The following is a 16,659-nucleotide window of genomic DNA, read 5'->3' as shown; positions in this document are numbered from 1 at the left end:
CTCAGCAGCTCCGGCGTCACAGGCAGCAAGGGACAGCCTACTATGGCACTCATACCAAACTCAGACTTGGCCTCAAGGCCATCCATTTCTATCAGGTTTATCAACCTTCTCCTGTTTCACAGAGTTCAGTTTCTTGCTACTTGGGGAAGCCCCAGTGGTTTCACTGATGTGCTTGAGAACCTTTGAGACACCTTTATATATTGAGTCCTGTCACTGTCCCAGAACTTTAGGGCCTCAAAGACACTGGCTGAGGGACCACTGGGCATGGAAGTCTGGAGAACCTTCTGAGAGTAAGGCAGCTATCTCGACATCAATGAAGGATGCCCACAATAGTTGAAGGTCTCTCCGGCATGCAGTCTGAAAATAGCCATGACTGACTCCTAGCATAGGCTCTTGCTGCCCAAGAAAGGGACAGAGAGCACTGCAGACCCAGCAGGGAATGGTAACCCCACCAGCCCAAGAGCTTTTCCTCTATTCCCCTCCTCTAGCTCCTCTCTAGATATTTTAATTTTGAATAAGGATGCATGTATATTTAAAGAGAGGAAACCAAAACCACAGGGGCATATATTGTGATGGTTATGACCTTCCAGGTACACACATGTTATTAATAAAGAAAATGCCTCAATACCACCATTTCCAAGCTTCGAATTCAGTGAATGCAGATGCCCCAAATTATAAACCCTTGGAGGAAAGGAAGACTCGTGATTAAGAAAATCCTCCTCTCATGAGTGACATCCTGAAGTCTGATGTGCTAAGAGCCTTCAGATCCCAGAGACCTGACACCTGACCCTCTGCCAGGTGTCAACACAGCAAGTTCCAGCGGGAAGGGACCTTGGATGCATCACCTGGTGCCAGCCCCTCACTTCTACAGATGAGGAATCAGAAGCCCACACGCCTAAGTTCATGCCTATGTTCACGTGAGAAGTTTAAGTTCCTCCAACCTCAGCTTTCTGGAAGGAAGTTCAGTGTTCTTTGCATCATCTGCCTCCCTTCTCAGCCAAGGTCACTGCTGAATTCCAGAGCGGGAAACTAACTCTGGGCCCCCAAACTCCATCCCTCTGAATTTAGTATTTCCTTGCTGCCCCAGGTGTTGAGCTCTTCCTGCCACCTATCAAACTTGGAGGATAAATATCCACTTGACGCAGAAAAACAGGTATGAGTCTTCATCTCAACACAGAAAAATGGAAATTACTTTCAGGATGGGCTCTCATGGGGCAGCTCAAATGCTCACAGGTGCTTACAGCTCTGTGCCAGAAGAGGTTTCAGTTCGTGAAGGAAGCATCTGTCCGTGGTCTCCAGAAACACCGTCATGAACCCTCCAAAGGGCTCACGAGGGAAGGGTAACTACATGACAGGCAAATTACCAAGAGAAGCAACAGAATGCACACTGGAACTTGAAATACCTTTCAGGGCTTTTAGTCACGAAGCGGTAATAATACAAGAAAGAAAAGGGAGGCGTTCCAAATTTAGATGGCTTTTACTTTGTTCCAACACTGGGGCTCGGCGTTGTTACAACCTGGCCCTCTCTGCTCCCTCCATCGCCTTTTACACAGAGGATATAATGAGGTCTACTGTTCACTGTACACTTAACTCCCCTACGTTTTGTTAATAAAAAACCTCCCTCCTGCACCCAAGGCCAGCGCTCAGCGGGCTCTCTGCTGTCCGGCACCGTGGCCAGGGCACTCAGCTTGTCCGCCTGCGCCACTCTGGTCATCACATCCTCTGGGCACCTCGCTGCCCGCTGCGGAAACAAACAGCAGGGTGGAAGAGTTAAGAAACTGCAGGCCTGGGGGAAGAGGAACCCAAGCAGGAAAGGGGGCAGACGGCCGGATCCTGGGATGAGGGGGAAGAAGTCGCAAACTGGTGAACAGGCAGAGAGCCGGGCAGAGGCACGGAGCCGGCCGCTTTCTGTGCTTTGGCCCTGGCTTGATGGAGCCCTCGTGGATTCGGGGGCGGGGGAGGGGAGCAGAAGGTTAAGGGATGACAAACTGAACTCTGTGCACCATCAACACACCCCCACGTGGCCTGCCTGCCTGGGGGTGGGGAAATCCCTGTCAGCTTCCGCTCGGCTCACTTAATGCACTGGACAAATGTTCATGAAGCACCTGCAATAGGCCGAGATGGTTCCTTTCAGGACCGCAAAGAGATGTTCTCTCATAGATCTGTATTTTATTTTATTTTATTTTATTTTTTTCGGTATGCGGGCCTCTCGCTGTTGAGGCCTCTCCCATTGCGGAGCACGGGCCCCGGACGCGCAGGCTCAGCGGCCATGGCTCACGGGCCCAGCCGCTCCGCGGCATGTGGGATCTTCCCGGACCGGGGCTCGAACCCGCGTCCCCCGCATCGGCAGGCGGACTCTCAACCACCGCGCCACCAGGGAAGCCCAGATCTGTATTTTATTGTGAGCTGGGGCGGACGCTTATGTTTTTCACTCCTTCCCAGCTCAAAGGAGACTACAGGTCACGCACCCTCCCTCTCCTTTCGCCACCACGGTAATCTCCCAGAAGGCCCAGGCGGCCGGTCTTGCTTCCCAGCCTCTACTCTGTCTCCTTCCTCACATTCCCGCCTCCAGCCTTTCTGACCCCTTCATTCCTTCTCTCCACGTCCACCTCCAAGGCAAAGACCCTTCCCCGAGGCCCAGGTTCCCCATCTCCTCCCACGTCTGCCCCTACATCCACCATCCAAGCGCCCCAGGCCTCCCTGTTCTTGACCTGCGGGATTCCACAGGGTGGCCATGCCTGCCCGGTCCTTCTCCCTCTGGCATATATACAATGGAATATTACTCCGCCATAAAAAAGAATAAGATAATGCCATTTGCAGCAACATGAATGGACCTGGAGATTATCATATTAAGTGTAGTAAGTCAGACAGAGAAAGACAGACAGTACCATATGATTCTACTTATATCCAGAATCTTAAAAAATGATACGAATGAACTTATTTACAAAACAGAAACAGACTCACAGACTTAGAGAACGAACTTATGGTTACCAGGGGGGAAGGGTGTAGGGGAGGGATAGACTGGGAGTTTGGGATTGACATGTACACACAGCTGTATTTAAAATAGATAACCAACAAAGAACTATTGTATAGCACAGGGAACTCTGTTCCATACTCTGTAATAGCCTAAATGGGAAAAAATTTTTTAAAGAATGGATGTATGTATAACTGAATCACTTTGCTGTACACCTGAAACTAACACAATATTGTTAATCAACTATACTCCAATATAAAATAAAATTTTTTTAAATAAATAAAAGTTTTTTAAAATGTCTGTGCTATCAGAAATCACCAGCGATCACTGCGTACTGTGGCAAATATCCAACAAGAATGATTCTAGGCTCCAGCATATCCTAAACTATAGGGCAATCTGATCCCCGTTAAGCTCTGCAGTTGTGGCAACACTCAGATACAGTACACTGGGATCCTCCCTCTCTTTTTGGCAGCCCCTCAAGTGTGGTGTTGGAGAGAATTCCTTGGTGAGAAGGAAAGGCTACCTTTTAAGTCTTTACAGCAGAGGCTCAGTAGGGAATATCAGATCAGCATTTTCACCTACATGTTTTATGTCTCGTATATTTCAGTTCACCCAGACATAAGCAGAGAGGCTGGCACCTCGAAGGCACCTAATACATTTCATGAAATAAACAGACACATAAAAGAGTGCCCTTGACACTTCACTCTTACCATGCTATTTGTGTCTTCCCTTCCTAAATTTGCTACTTACCATGTGCTCTTTTCTTCAAATATTTTTTTCTTCCAGAAATGGTTATCCTTTCTCCTAGGTATCCCCAGGCGGCCTCTCCCTCCCTCTGTGTTTATTACTTTATTCTCTCCCTGTGCCATCTCTGGTAGCTGCACTGTACTGCTCATCTCTGACTGTGCATTCCATCACCAAAGTCTGAGGAGCTAGATTACAACTTACTTAATGATTAGGTCTGAAATGAATGAAATTAGGGCCCTGGTGAAAATCCAAAATATTGTCCATTAAGTTAGATGCACAAACTCTTGCACAAGACCTTTATGTCATCGGGTTTGGCTGTTAAGAAGACTCCATTCTTCATCCTGATTTTTGGAAAAGGTGTGAGAACTGAGTCTACTAGCTGAATGGCCTTTTTGAAAATAGGGCAGCATTGCAAACATTTGACTACAAACTGTATTTTCTAACATCTATCTTTCCCCATTGCTATTAGCAAACTTTCTAGACTTTAAAGCATGGCCACATAAGGGTTAAAAGGCTTTCTTACCCAAAGCAGGGTAGGGGCCACCATCTGCATCTGCAATGAGGTGCCCATTTTAGCGGCAAGTTCTTCTCCAATGTGTGTTCTAGATCCCAATGCTATCATCATAGAATCTTTGGGGTTGTTGTTGAAGAAAAAATGAGATAAGATTTTTTAAATGTCAAGCCCAGTGCGAAACATAGAGATATTCAATTTGATAGATAATTTTACCACAATCAATCAGGCAATACACTACTTCTACAAACTTATTGTGGTCCAATGGAAAACATGGTATTGTATCTAAATCCGCCTTCATTCTCATTGAGCAGATCCTATATTTCCTGAGAAATATTTCCAGTGCTTTCCATCCCTATTGTCACTTCTTCTTCCCAGAGTCTCATCACTGTCCTACGGACTCATTAATATTGCTCCCTTCTCCCAGGCTTCCTGACTTTAGTTCATTTTCCACAATGCTGGTAGAAATCGCTCCTAAAAGTGAGCCTTATTAGCACACTTCCTTCCTTTAATCTTTTGATTGGCTCCTCTTGCCTAGATAAACTGCTTTATTTATTGTAAGTCTCCTTCAAGGTTTTATTTCCTAATATGCATTGTGAATCTCTAAGATGGGGACATACGTCACAGTTCTACTAATGCATTCTCCACTAAAACTTTTTTTTTTTTCCAGCAGAGCTTCTTTGGGGAATTATTTACATAGGAACACAGAGGGCCAGGCTGGCTGACAGTAGTTAAATCCAAACCTCTCAGTACAAATACTCAAAATCTGTTGGCAATCCCCCTCTCAAATCTCAGCTTCTTTCTGCTTCCTACTCACTTTTTGCTCCAAACCTACTATTCTCAAATAACATTCTTTGTGGTTTTGTCCCCTCCTTTGCAGGTAATGTTACTGACCTTGAAGCACTCTCCCCAAATCTTCTACCACACTTCTCCTTCTACTCAAACTGCTCAACTTGGTGACCTACTGATTCTTTAAGAAACAGCTGAAGTGCTATTTTCTCTGAAGCTATTTCATTCTTCTATCTCCTGAGCAATGTGGGTACTCTGGGAGTTTAAAAGGAAGAATAAACTATGTTCATACTTCTCTTATAACTTTTTCACATTGCTATGTGAAACTCTGTCTCCCTCATTAAAATACATTCCATATGGGCAGGCATGGCCATGCTTCATTCTTTTTGTAGCTCCTTTTCTAGTTCACTGCCTAATATATATAGAGATGGTGTATAATGAATGTTTACTAAATTATTTGCTAAATATGCCACAGATAGAAGATAGAATGGTATGTGTCACACGTACACACATGCATGCACATGCACACATACAAACTGCCACCAAGTGATATAGTTAATAATTTTTATCTTCAGGGAAGTGAGTATTTACTACACAGGTCCATGAATCTTTGGAAATTCTGATTTCTCTGTTTCCAGTCATACATATCCTATAAACTATACTCCTTAGGAACCATAAACTCCCCAAAGTCACTGTAGAATATCCTGCTTAACAAGGATACGGCTGTTCTATTTTGTGCCAAAGTCAATGTGACAGCAACCCTAGTTGACATGTAAGGTTCTTCCTGAGCTCCCCAGAGGCAGCTCCTGTGCAAACGTGCAAGAGGAAGCTCCGATCACTTCTTTGAAAACCCACTTTGTCATTATTCATTGATGATCCTCAGACCATTGCCCACTCATATGTCAGCCTGACACTCGATAACAATTTCAACAGAAGAGCAGCTGTTTCATATTATCTGCCTCTCTGTGAACAGTGGCCAGGTACTGCCATTCCAATTGCTTTATGAATGTGTGAGAACATGGCCTGTTGCCAAAGACAGCATCCACATGATTGTTTGAAACAACGCCCCAGACATAAAAAGAAAGGGAAAAAAAATCCCTCACAGATTGCAATGTGTACAATTTTGGCTGTTTTGCACATCCTCTGCAGCTGTGCATTCATGATGCTATACTTAAGCAAAAATCTGTGTAAAAATTAGTAACTAGGAGATCGAAGTTTAGTGGCCATTTTAAGGGTTTGGCTGCAGTGGCTGCTAATATCCTCTCCATCCAGAATAATCTCTGCCTGTCTTATAATCAACTGGAGGTAGGATGTGACCCCTTGCTGGAATTTAATATTTTCATACATTGTAGGACTTTTTCCAAAAGTTAGCAAACCCTCACTATTGTTAATATTTTTTGTTTTATTTTATTTTTTTTTTGCGGTACGCGGGCCTCTCACCGCTGTGGCCTCTCCCGTTGTGGAGCACAGTCTCTGGACGTGCAGGCTCAGCAGCCATGGCCCACGGGCCCAGCCGCTCCGCGGCATGTGGGATCTTCACGGACCGGGGCCCGAACCCGCGTCCCCCGCATCGGCAGGCGGACTCTCAACCACCGCGCCACCAGGGAAGCCCAGATCTGTATTTTATTGTGAGCTGGGGCGGACGCTTATGTTTTTCACTCCTTCCCAGCTCAAAGGAGACTACAGGTCACGCACCCTCCCTCTCCTTTCGCCACCACGGTAATCTCCCAGAAGGCCCAGGCGGCCGGTCTTGCTTCCCAGCCTCTACTCTGTCTCCTTCCTCACATTCCCGCCTCCAGCCTTTCTGACCCCTTCATTCCTTCTCTCCACGTCCACCTCCAAGGCAAAGACCCTTCCCCGAGGCCCAGGTTCCCCATCTCCTCCCACGTCTGCCCCTACATCCACCATCCAAGCGCCCCAGGCCTCCCTGTTCTTGACCTGCGGGATTCCACAGGGTGGCCATGCCTGCCCGGTCCTTCTCCCTCTGGTTTCACAGCAGCCTGGACTGCTCACGGCAACATGGCCTCAGGATGGCTCACTTTCACACCCCAAGAGCCTCCCTCACCCCCAACCCTGAGTGCCATTGCCCTGTATGCCTCTGCCTCCACCGGGGCTCCCACAACCCTGCTTTCTGTGCGGGGCCGGGGGGACCACACGCCAGTCCTTCAGCCCCGCCCACTTCTCCCCAAACCTTGTCCTCTGTCCAGCACGCTGGCCTCCCTGCCCCCAGCACAGGCTGCTGGTCCACAAAGCCCCTCCCCCCTTCCTCCCCAGCACACAGCTAGATTAAGTCTCCCAGCTCCTACTGCACTTAGACTGAGGGATGTAACTGGTTTTAGGTGAGAAAATGTGAGTGGAAAAAACATGGGCTGTTCCGAGGCCTTGCCATAAAAGCATTCACACACATTCTTCCCCGCACACGTCTCTTCACAGCTAGCTGGGTTGTGAAACTTACTCTCTTAGAGCAGAGGCAAATGTCTACTTTTAAAAAATGAAGGACAAAATAGATAATAAGCTGCCGGAGTTTGCTGTATGCTTTACGCCATGCAGTACAAACAGCACAGGGAGCGTTCAAGCTGGCCGAGAACAGCCCAGGGCTGTGACGAAGGACAGGGGACAGGGGCTGAGCTGTGTTGGTAAAGACCAGCAGCAACCCCTCCACATCCTCGTCTAGGGTAAGGGAGAGTCTGGCAACTCTGGTCTTGAATCCAGAGGGTAAGGTCTAAAGCAAAGGGGCCGGGACTTCCCTGGTGGCACAGTGGTTAAGAATCCGCCTGCCAATGCAAGGGATACGGTTCGAGCCCTGGTCCGGGAAGATCTCACGTGCCCCGGAGCAACTAAGCCCGTGCGCCATTACTGAGCCCATGCGCCGCAACTACTGAAGCCCGTGCGCTCTAGGGCCCGTGTGCCGCATATACTGAGCCCGCGTGCCGCAACTACTGAAGCCCACACACCTAGAGCCCGTGCTCCGCAACAAGAGAAGCCACCACAATGAGAAGCCCGCGCGCCACAACGAAGAATAGCCCCCGCTCACCACAACTAGAGAAAGCCTGCATGCAGCAATGAAGACCCAACGCAGCCAAAAATAATAAAAAATTTTTTTAATCCCCAAACACATTTTTTAAAAATTAAAAAAAATAAAGCAGCAGTCCCCAGCCTTTTTGGCACCAGGGACCGGTTTCGTGGAAGACAATTTTTCCATGGACGGTGGGGCGGGGGGGATGGCTCAGGAGGTAATGCGAGCGATGGGGAGCCGCAGATGAAGCTTCGCTCCCTGGCCCGCCGCTCGCCTCCTGCTGTGCGCCCAGGTTCCTAACAGGCCACAGACCAGTACCGGTCCGTGGCCCAGAGCTTGGGGACCCCTTGTCTAAAGCCACCAGGGAAAATGAAGCCACAGTTAGAAAATGAAGACAGGAGAGCCAGGTTAACGGGGCCATGCAGCAGACCCAGGCAGACAGAACCAGTGTGGAGACGGGCGGCGGTGAGGGCACTGGCTGACTCAAACGCCACACCTGTGGGAGAATACAGTGACGGGAGGGGGGACTGGGGAGAGGAGACGGAATTAGGCTACAAGCAGTGTTAAGTGCAGAGTAAGACGTCCCCACCCCAAATAAATAAGGAAGCCATTGTGGGATCTGGAGCAGCGGGCTCCTCTGAGGGAATGTGTTCGGGGGTTAATCTGTGGTCGTATGCAGCCACAGGGCAGCTGGCGGCACATCAGCATCCACGGGAACACACTAGTTAGGGACCTGGCCCTCCCTGGCCCTCCACTCGGCACCGGCCCTCCAGCGCACACACGTCACGTGCCTTTGGCAGAAACCTCACTTCTGTGCTGGTGTCCCAGGATTCACTGTTAAGGCACTCGGCCACACTTATCCTGTCTTGCTAAGGGGCAGGGGTTCATCAAAACTGCTCCTGAATGCCCCAAACCCAGCTCTCTGAAACACACTCAGGCCATGGGGAAAGTGCACCTCCCAAGAGGATGGGAAGCCGCATTCCCGTGCAGGCATCACAGGAGGTTCTTCAGCCACGATTGAGGCTGTAAGCACAGAGGGAACCCAGGTGTGGGCCAGGACAGTGATATGCTCCGCGAGATACCTACCATCAGTCACTACCAGTATCGGGACGTCAGGCTTGGGAAGTACTAGCACAGGAACGGAAGACACCTAAAGTGGACAATCCAGCCCGGCTTCCTGACCCACCTGACCACATTCCACTAGAAAATATCCACAGATGACAAGGTTCAGGAGGCTTGGTTACTTAGCAGTCCCATCCACAAGCCCTCTCGTGAGCTGATCTCATTTTGTACTCCCAAAATGCTGGAGGGTGAGAACTGTCATCTTCATTTTACATACCAAGAAAGTGACAATAAATCATGGTAAAACTGAGATTTAAACTTTCGTTTTCTAACTCCATGTCTTTTTAGCAGGCCTCTTTTGTCAAATATGAATTCCTGCCAGATTCTTGGCCAGATCTGAAGATGAATAAGACAAAGATTCTCAAGGACATGATGATTTAATTGGAAGCAGGCATGAAAACAAAGGCACAGAGTAAGAGGCTATAAGGGCGACGGAAGGAGGACAGACTACAGGGGAGACAAAGAGGTGGTCACGGCCTGTACGTGCAGACACGAAATAAACAGCCACTCGGTGAAATCCTTCCATCAATCTTACTGAGCAACTACTATGTGCCAGGCACCAGTCAGGGTGTGGGGGATCCAGCAGTGAAGAAACCAGATAAAACCACTGCCATAACATTCTGGGGGAGGGAGCTTACATTCTAATTTCAGATGGATGGATGGATGGATGGATGAAAAGATGGATGGTTGGACAGATGGATGGATAGATGGTTGGGTGGACAGACAGATGTGTCTGCGGGAAAACCATGAAGTTTTCATGGAGTAGATGAGTCTTGAACTAACTTTTTCTTTTTTTTTTATTTTTGGCTGTGTTGGGTCTTCATTGCTGCACATGGGCTTTCTCTAGTTGCAGCGAGCAGGGGCTACTCTTCGTTGAGGTGCACAGGCTTCTCAGTGCGGTGGCTTCTCTTGCTGTGGAGCACAGGCTCTAGGCGCGTGGGCTTCAGTAGTTGTGGCTCGCGGGCTCCAGAGCGAAGGCTCAGTAGTTATGGCGCATGGGCTTGGTTGCTCCACGGCATGTGGGATCTTCCTGAACTAACTGTTGAAAACTGAAGGCAAGGTGTTGGGCAGGGAAAGGAGGGGAAAGCCAGGAAGGCCCTGCAGGAGAAGCAGCAGCACAGGGAAGACCATGAGGCTGTTCATCAGTCAGGGCTCTCTGGGGACCTTCGAGTCATTCCCTGGGGCTAAAGTGTTGGGGGCAAGCAAGGGATGAAGGTGGGGAGGCAGGCAGGGGCTACAGAACTTGGATTTGTCATGCAGGTCATAAGGAGCCAGTGAAAGGTTTTAAAGAAAGTTGATAACAAAGACAGCACGATTAAGCACAAATACGAGGGGTTCATATGTTGGGAAGAGTCCTCTCTCAAAGTAGCTTGTTTAGTAATCTTACTCTCTACTAGAAAAAATTCTAGAAGAGTCACATGGAAGAGGCAGTGTCGCCTAGAAGAGACAGCCTGGGCTCAGAAGTCCAGGAAGCCAGACTCAACCCCTAGCTTTGGAACATGGTGTGGCCTTGAAAGAGTCACTTCACCTCTCTGAGACTGAGATTTTCATCAGTAAAACGGGTGTATTGCCACCCACCTGACAGAGCCGTCATGCGGATTAGAGATACGATATACGAAGTGTGTGGCATCTAGTAGGGGGTCCCCACACGATTGTTTTTAGCCATCATAGGCTAAAGGAATCCCTAGACTTCTGGAGCTGCATCATGGCGAAGAGGTCTGGCCTCCCAGGAGCCACCCTTGGTCCTCCTGACAGGCACGCACACTGGATTGCAGAGGCTGAGCCAGGCCAAATGGCAAGTCTCGGGTTCTTTTAAAAATAACTTTAATGGTATACTAGTGCAAGGACGGTTTGTGCTCCATGGTTCTAACAACAGTTTAGAAAAGTGACCCAGAAATTTCCCCCAAGACAGGAGGGTTAGAAATTGAATATTTCCTGATGAGCCCACCAAGCACTGATATTTGTATTGCTTTACGATAGCAATATGCCTATCACCACCCCAAACTTACATCCCTTCCTACAGGGTTTGAAGAAATAGCAGCCATTGTTTTCTAATAAAATCATTTCACAGAGGCCAGTTCATATTATTCATCCTCAGATAAGCCACTCCACAATGACTGGCGTCCACCAACAGGCCCCCCACCCAGGCCTGTTTTAAATTGTTATGCAACAGACTCACTTCACAAGCTCAGGTCTTTTACCAAATAGCAGAAAACTATACAAGAGTCATAACTGGTTCCCCCACAAAAAGGAAGGAAGACCTTGCTTCCCTAAAACAGGATTAAAACATTCAACACTACCTAGAGACCCAACTTATAAAAATGTAGCTTTTCTTTTGTCATCGCCTTGGGAGAAAGAGGAAGAGGCAACTCGCAGAATCTGCACACTTTCTGCACAGTCAACTTGTGTGCTGGGGTGCAGCCCACGCCCTCCCCCACCCCCTCACAGCACTCCTCCCCTCCCCCACCCACATACCTCTTTGGAGCACCAGGCACATTTTGGGTGGATTAGCAGACATTCTTCACACGAGGTGGCACTTCCACTAGTGCATATGTTGAGACCTTCAAAGAAAGACAAAGATGCACCAATTAGTTTCTGGCCGTTATCTCTATTAATGAGGCTTTTGAATGGGGCGGGAGGAGGAGTCACTTCCTTTTTTTTTAACAGGGGACCTCCGTGAGGCTGAGGAGTGCAAGGCCCCTGTGCTAACTGCAGGTGAAGGCTCACTGGCCAAAGCTAAAGGCTGACAGTTTTTGAAGCACCCACCACGTGTACACTTGTGTTAGCAACTCCCATTCCTTCTGCTGCACCCACTTTGATTTCCACCGCCTTCTCTCGTAACACAGCAGGTCCTGCCTCAATGAGGGGGAGCAAGGCCCCTTTACACATAGTCCAGCCAAAATGACAAAAATAGTACAAAAAGGAATGAAAAAAAAAAAAAACAACTGATCGATCTTCTTCAGGCATAAGAAAATCCTAAATCAGGTACTGTCACACCAAATCCACAGTGTACCAAAAGAAGCCAGCACAGCCCTTAAAGAAGAATACATCCCAGGAATACAATGTCAGCTTAAGATATGGGAAATCCATTAATTCAATATATCTACTAGTAGGTCAAGTAAGAAAAAAGTATACCACCTCAGGAGGTAATAAAATGGCATATGATCAAATTCAAAATCCATCCCTGATTTTTCAATATAATCAGAAACTAAGATTAGAAGGAAACTTCTTTATTGCTATAAAAGTCACTTATTTCAAGCCCAGGCCAGTACCTCCTCCAGCCCCTGCCCCTGTGCCCTTCATCTGGGGAGGGGCCTCCGAGGCAGGCTCAACTGTGGTACTGAGGTTAAAGCCCTTGTCCCCTCTCCTCCCCCACCTCCCTACCTCACTCTACGCCCCCTCCAGCTCCCACCCCCAAAAGCAAAGACATTCTTGGCGAAACTTAGCATCCAGTTCTTTTTCTTCCTTTCTGAAACATCCCCGACAGATTTCTTTTGACCAAGACCAGAAATGGTTGGTTTTTCTCTGAATAGAAATAACTTTATTTGGTCCTCACAGTACTAACAGATCCACTGGTCTCTTCTGGTTATTGCCTAGGGGCACAGCAGATAAATAGAAAAAAGGAAAACCCAGGGCCACCAGCCCTAGGAAGAAGGGCTCAGACCATAAAGGGGAAAAAAGGAGTCACCGAGATCAACAAGAGAGAGTGGAGGAGAAAACACCGGGAGGTGGAGACTATGCCCTAGCTCCACAAAACAACATAACAATATTGGTTGTAAGACATCTTAAAACTGTAACATTTCCCTAATTTGCTAATTTTAACTCTCTGCTTCTTCTTTGTCACTAGCAGTGAAAATCCACAGAAATTGGGTGACACAGGAAGCTGCACTGTGTCACCCCACACTATAGGGAACAAATACCATTTGGGATAAGAATGGCATCTGGGATGGAACCTGAGGTGCTAGGAAGAAAGGCAGGGCAGCTTTGGGAGCCCACAGAGGGCGAGAATGATGCTTTCCCCAGCCAGAGACCCCAACCTGAACCCTCCCACCAGCCATCGCCCTGTTGGGACCCCTGCCTCATACCCCTGGAGCTGGGTCTCACTGCCAGGCCTACAGCAGGACCTCCTGGGTGCAGTGCTGGACTCAGAACACATTTTCCAGGAGAAACAAGCTGGGACCAACCGCCATGCACGCCTCATTTCAGGAGGAAGACTCCTTTCCGCGTCCCAAACACTCACCAAGAAGGTCTTAGAATCCAGCCCACGGGGGAAGCTGGGCTTGCCTGCCTCCTGCCTGCCTCCTGCCTGCCTTGACAACCTCCTTTCTCATTTTAAAATGAATCCATTCACTTGGAGACTTTCACAGAGGCACTTTTTAAAACACCTTTTAAATAATGCCATTTGCAGCAACATGGATGGTCCTAGAGATTGTCATACTGAGTAAAGTAAGTCAGACAGAGAAAGACAAATATCACATGATATAGCTTATATGTGGAATCTAAGAAAAAAGGCTACAAATGAACTTATCTACAAAACAGAAATAGAGTTACAGATGTAGAAAATAAACTTAGAGTTACCCAGGGATAAGGCGGGAGGGGAGGGATAATAAATAAATAAATAAATAAGCCTTTTAAAAAAGAGAATGATGGCAGGAAAAGTTTCAAAATGCCAGTTCCATGTTTTGGTCTAATCTCCTTACCTGAATCACTTTGCTGTACAGCAGAAATAAACACACCATTGTAAATCAACTATACTTCAATTAAAAACATATATATTTCCCAGAATACTTAGCTTGAAGTACTGACATTAAATAATTAGATGTGGATAACTGAAAAAAAAAAAAAAATCTCCTTACCTGTCAGAAACCACTACCTGAGGGGGTGAAAAAAATCAAAACTAGAATGAAAGTGACTTTTCTCCTGCTCTCCTCAACCTTATCAAATACACACTCAGGCCCTTGTGGCATGTCATTTGCTTTGATGTATAAAATCATTTCTATAAAAATAATGGAATTGCAGGACCTTGGAGCTAGAAATGCTTTAGCATGAGCTCGTCAAGTCACCTCATTTTACAGTTGAAAACATGAGAAAACAAGAGTGACTTGAAAGAAGGAGCCCAGTCTACAAGTAAGAGGTCAGAAGGGGCACTGGTCGGCAAGTGCCCACATAGGGTACCTGCCTGGGGATCCCTGCACCATCCCAGACGCAGGCCATGTGACCAGTGAGCTCTAGGGTCCTCTGGAGAAGTCCAACAGGCCCTCAGTCAGAAAGGAATTTGAGATTGGATGCCTCATTTATGTCTCTGCCCTAATCAACATAAATTCACAAACACCACTTTCTAAATACCAGGGCCCCATCACTGAGCTCTGGGACCTTGGGTCGGGGGTCTCGGGTTCACAGCATTAAGGGCTCCTCCGTTCTGACCCATATCAGACTGGGCTCTGGGCTTCTGCTTTGTCAGCCTGAAAGACCTTGGACATAATCCTGAAGAGGCTCCAAGGATGTGACAGGTATCTGGTATGAAAACATATTGAACAACTGTAAAATATCTGTCATCCTTAATTGTTTTTACTCTTACATATTCACATGCAATAGTAAAGTAGTTTCCCTGCACTCAAAATGATTCCTCTAAAATCACATTGCTATAATTTGTAGTAACTGTAAATGGAAAGTAACCTTTAAAAATCGTATAAAAATTAAAAACTTATTTTAAATATAAAAATAAAATTAGGTTGCTGTTGGGACACATTAAAATTCAAGAAACCCTGTTTTAAGCATGTCCCAAACGCCAAGCACTGGACTAGGGGATGCTAGAGATACAGAGATGAATGACCCACGCCTTGCTCGCCAGGAGTTCACAATCTGCCAGGGACCAGGTAGCAGCCAGCAACTCAGGGAACCAGAAGCATAGACTGTGTGCTGATATGAGCCACAGTGCCAGCCTTACTCTCTCTGGCATCTCTCCTCTTTCCACCTATTAATATTTCAGTAAGCTTGGATTTGGCTGGATGAGTCACTTGGCACCAATAGCATTTTGAAAGGAAGGAAGCAATGAAAAAAACGTTAAACAGCTGCAGTTCACAAATGTCAGAGTGTTGCGTCTAGGTCATGGTAATAGGTACTAGTGGCCCAGACAGTGGCCACAAATTTTCTTGGTTACTGTTTGCACAGTGACCATTCCAGCTCAACGTCAACTGCCTGCAGCCCTTAATGTCTCTGAAGCTGGGGGTTTACTGCAAACCACCAACTGAAAAAACACTCTCCTTCCCAAACTCATTGACTCATCCTTGCCTGTCATCAGTCATATCCAGGCAGCCGCCATGTCTGGCCGATCCTTCCTTCAAGATGCATGAAATGTTTCTCTTAATCCAACCTTTCCTGCCTGCACCCTCCTCCAGCTAGGTGAGAGAAACACAATCCCGAATTACATTTTACTCATTGTTTTCAAGACAACAGAAAATAAAAACATTTCATCATTCTTGTTCGAGGGGGGAAAAGAAAAAAGTGGTAAGGCACTGGAGTGCCACTCCCCATGACCTGAACCACAATCCCCACGTGTGACAAAGTCTTTCCAGTGTTGATTCTAGCAATTAAAGAGTCATCAGTCTAAAGATGTTACCATGAAGTGTAAATACGCCCTAGGAAGGATCTGTCTTGTTTATATCTTTACTGCCTCTCTGAACAGCAGACATCTGCAAAACACGCGACAATGTCGGCTTTACAGATATGACTTGTTATTTTAAAACACCAATTCAAACACTAGAATACTACGTGGCTTTAAAAAAGAATGTGCATGCTCCCTATTCCCTGCATACTGATATGAAGCTCACTCTGATAGACTTATCGCTAAGTTAACAGAAAAGGCAAGGTACAGAACAGTGTGTTTAGTGCTGCCTTTCAATAAAACTGGGGGTGGAGATTTGTAATAAATGTACAGAAAACACTATGGATCCATAAGAAACTGACAGGGATGGTCTGAGCAGGGAAGGGGGTCGGGGCAATGTCCCAGACTAACGGGCAACAAGAATGGAAGAGAGATCTCTCACCCTACACTTGTTACGCTTTTAAAAAGTATGTGAATATATTACCTATTCAAAAATTTATTCTTAAAAAGACAACTGGGGACTTCCCTGGTAGTACAGTGGTTAAGTCTGCCTTCCAATGCAGGGCATGTGGATTCGATCCCTGGTCAGGGAGCTAGATCCCACATGCCGCAACTAAGGAGCCCTGGATTTTCCTTAATAATAACATATTGATGTGGTTCATTAATTGGAACAAATACGCCATATGAATGCAAGATGTAAATAATAGGCAAAACTGGAAGTGGGGCATATGGGAACTCTCTATACTACCTTCTCAATTTTTCTGTAACTAAAATTGTTTTACATGTTTAGGAAGTTGAGATTTTTGTTTTTAAGGTCATTGAAACCATGGTAGGAGTGGCCGGGAGGGGAGTACCAACTGAGTACCAATCATTGGGTCCGTATCAGGGACCTAAAG

The 16,659-nt window shown here is 46.9% G+C and overlaps 1 protein-coding gene across 1 annotated transcript in view; it reads right to left on the bottom strand.

The window, feature by feature from the left end:
• The window catches only part of ITGB5 (integrin subunit beta 5), an 80,573-nt gene extending 67,356 nt beyond the window's left edge, over positions 1-13,217 (bottom strand). Inside the window, exons 1-2 of the mRNA XM_028492927.2 lie at positions 13,211-13,217; positions 11,635-11,720 (exon numbers count right to left, since the gene is read on the bottom strand). Of these exons, the coding sequence (XP_028348728.2) occupies positions 11,635-11,720; positions 13,211-13,217 (93 nt within the window). The remainder of the gene's footprint in view (positions 1-11,634; positions 11,721-13,210) is intronic.
• Positions 13,218-16,659: the final 3,442 nt, after the last annotated feature.

Source organism: Physeter macrocephalus, chromosome 1 (genome assembly GCF_002837175.3).
Source record: "Physeter macrocephalus isolate SW-GA chromosome 1, ASM283717v5, whole genome shotgun sequence".
NCBI lineage: Eukaryota > Metazoa > Chordata > Mammalia > Artiodactyla > Physeteridae > Physeter > Physeter macrocephalus.
Note: the sequence above shows the minus strand (reverse complement) of the source record. Positions and strands in the feature narration are given on the sequence as shown.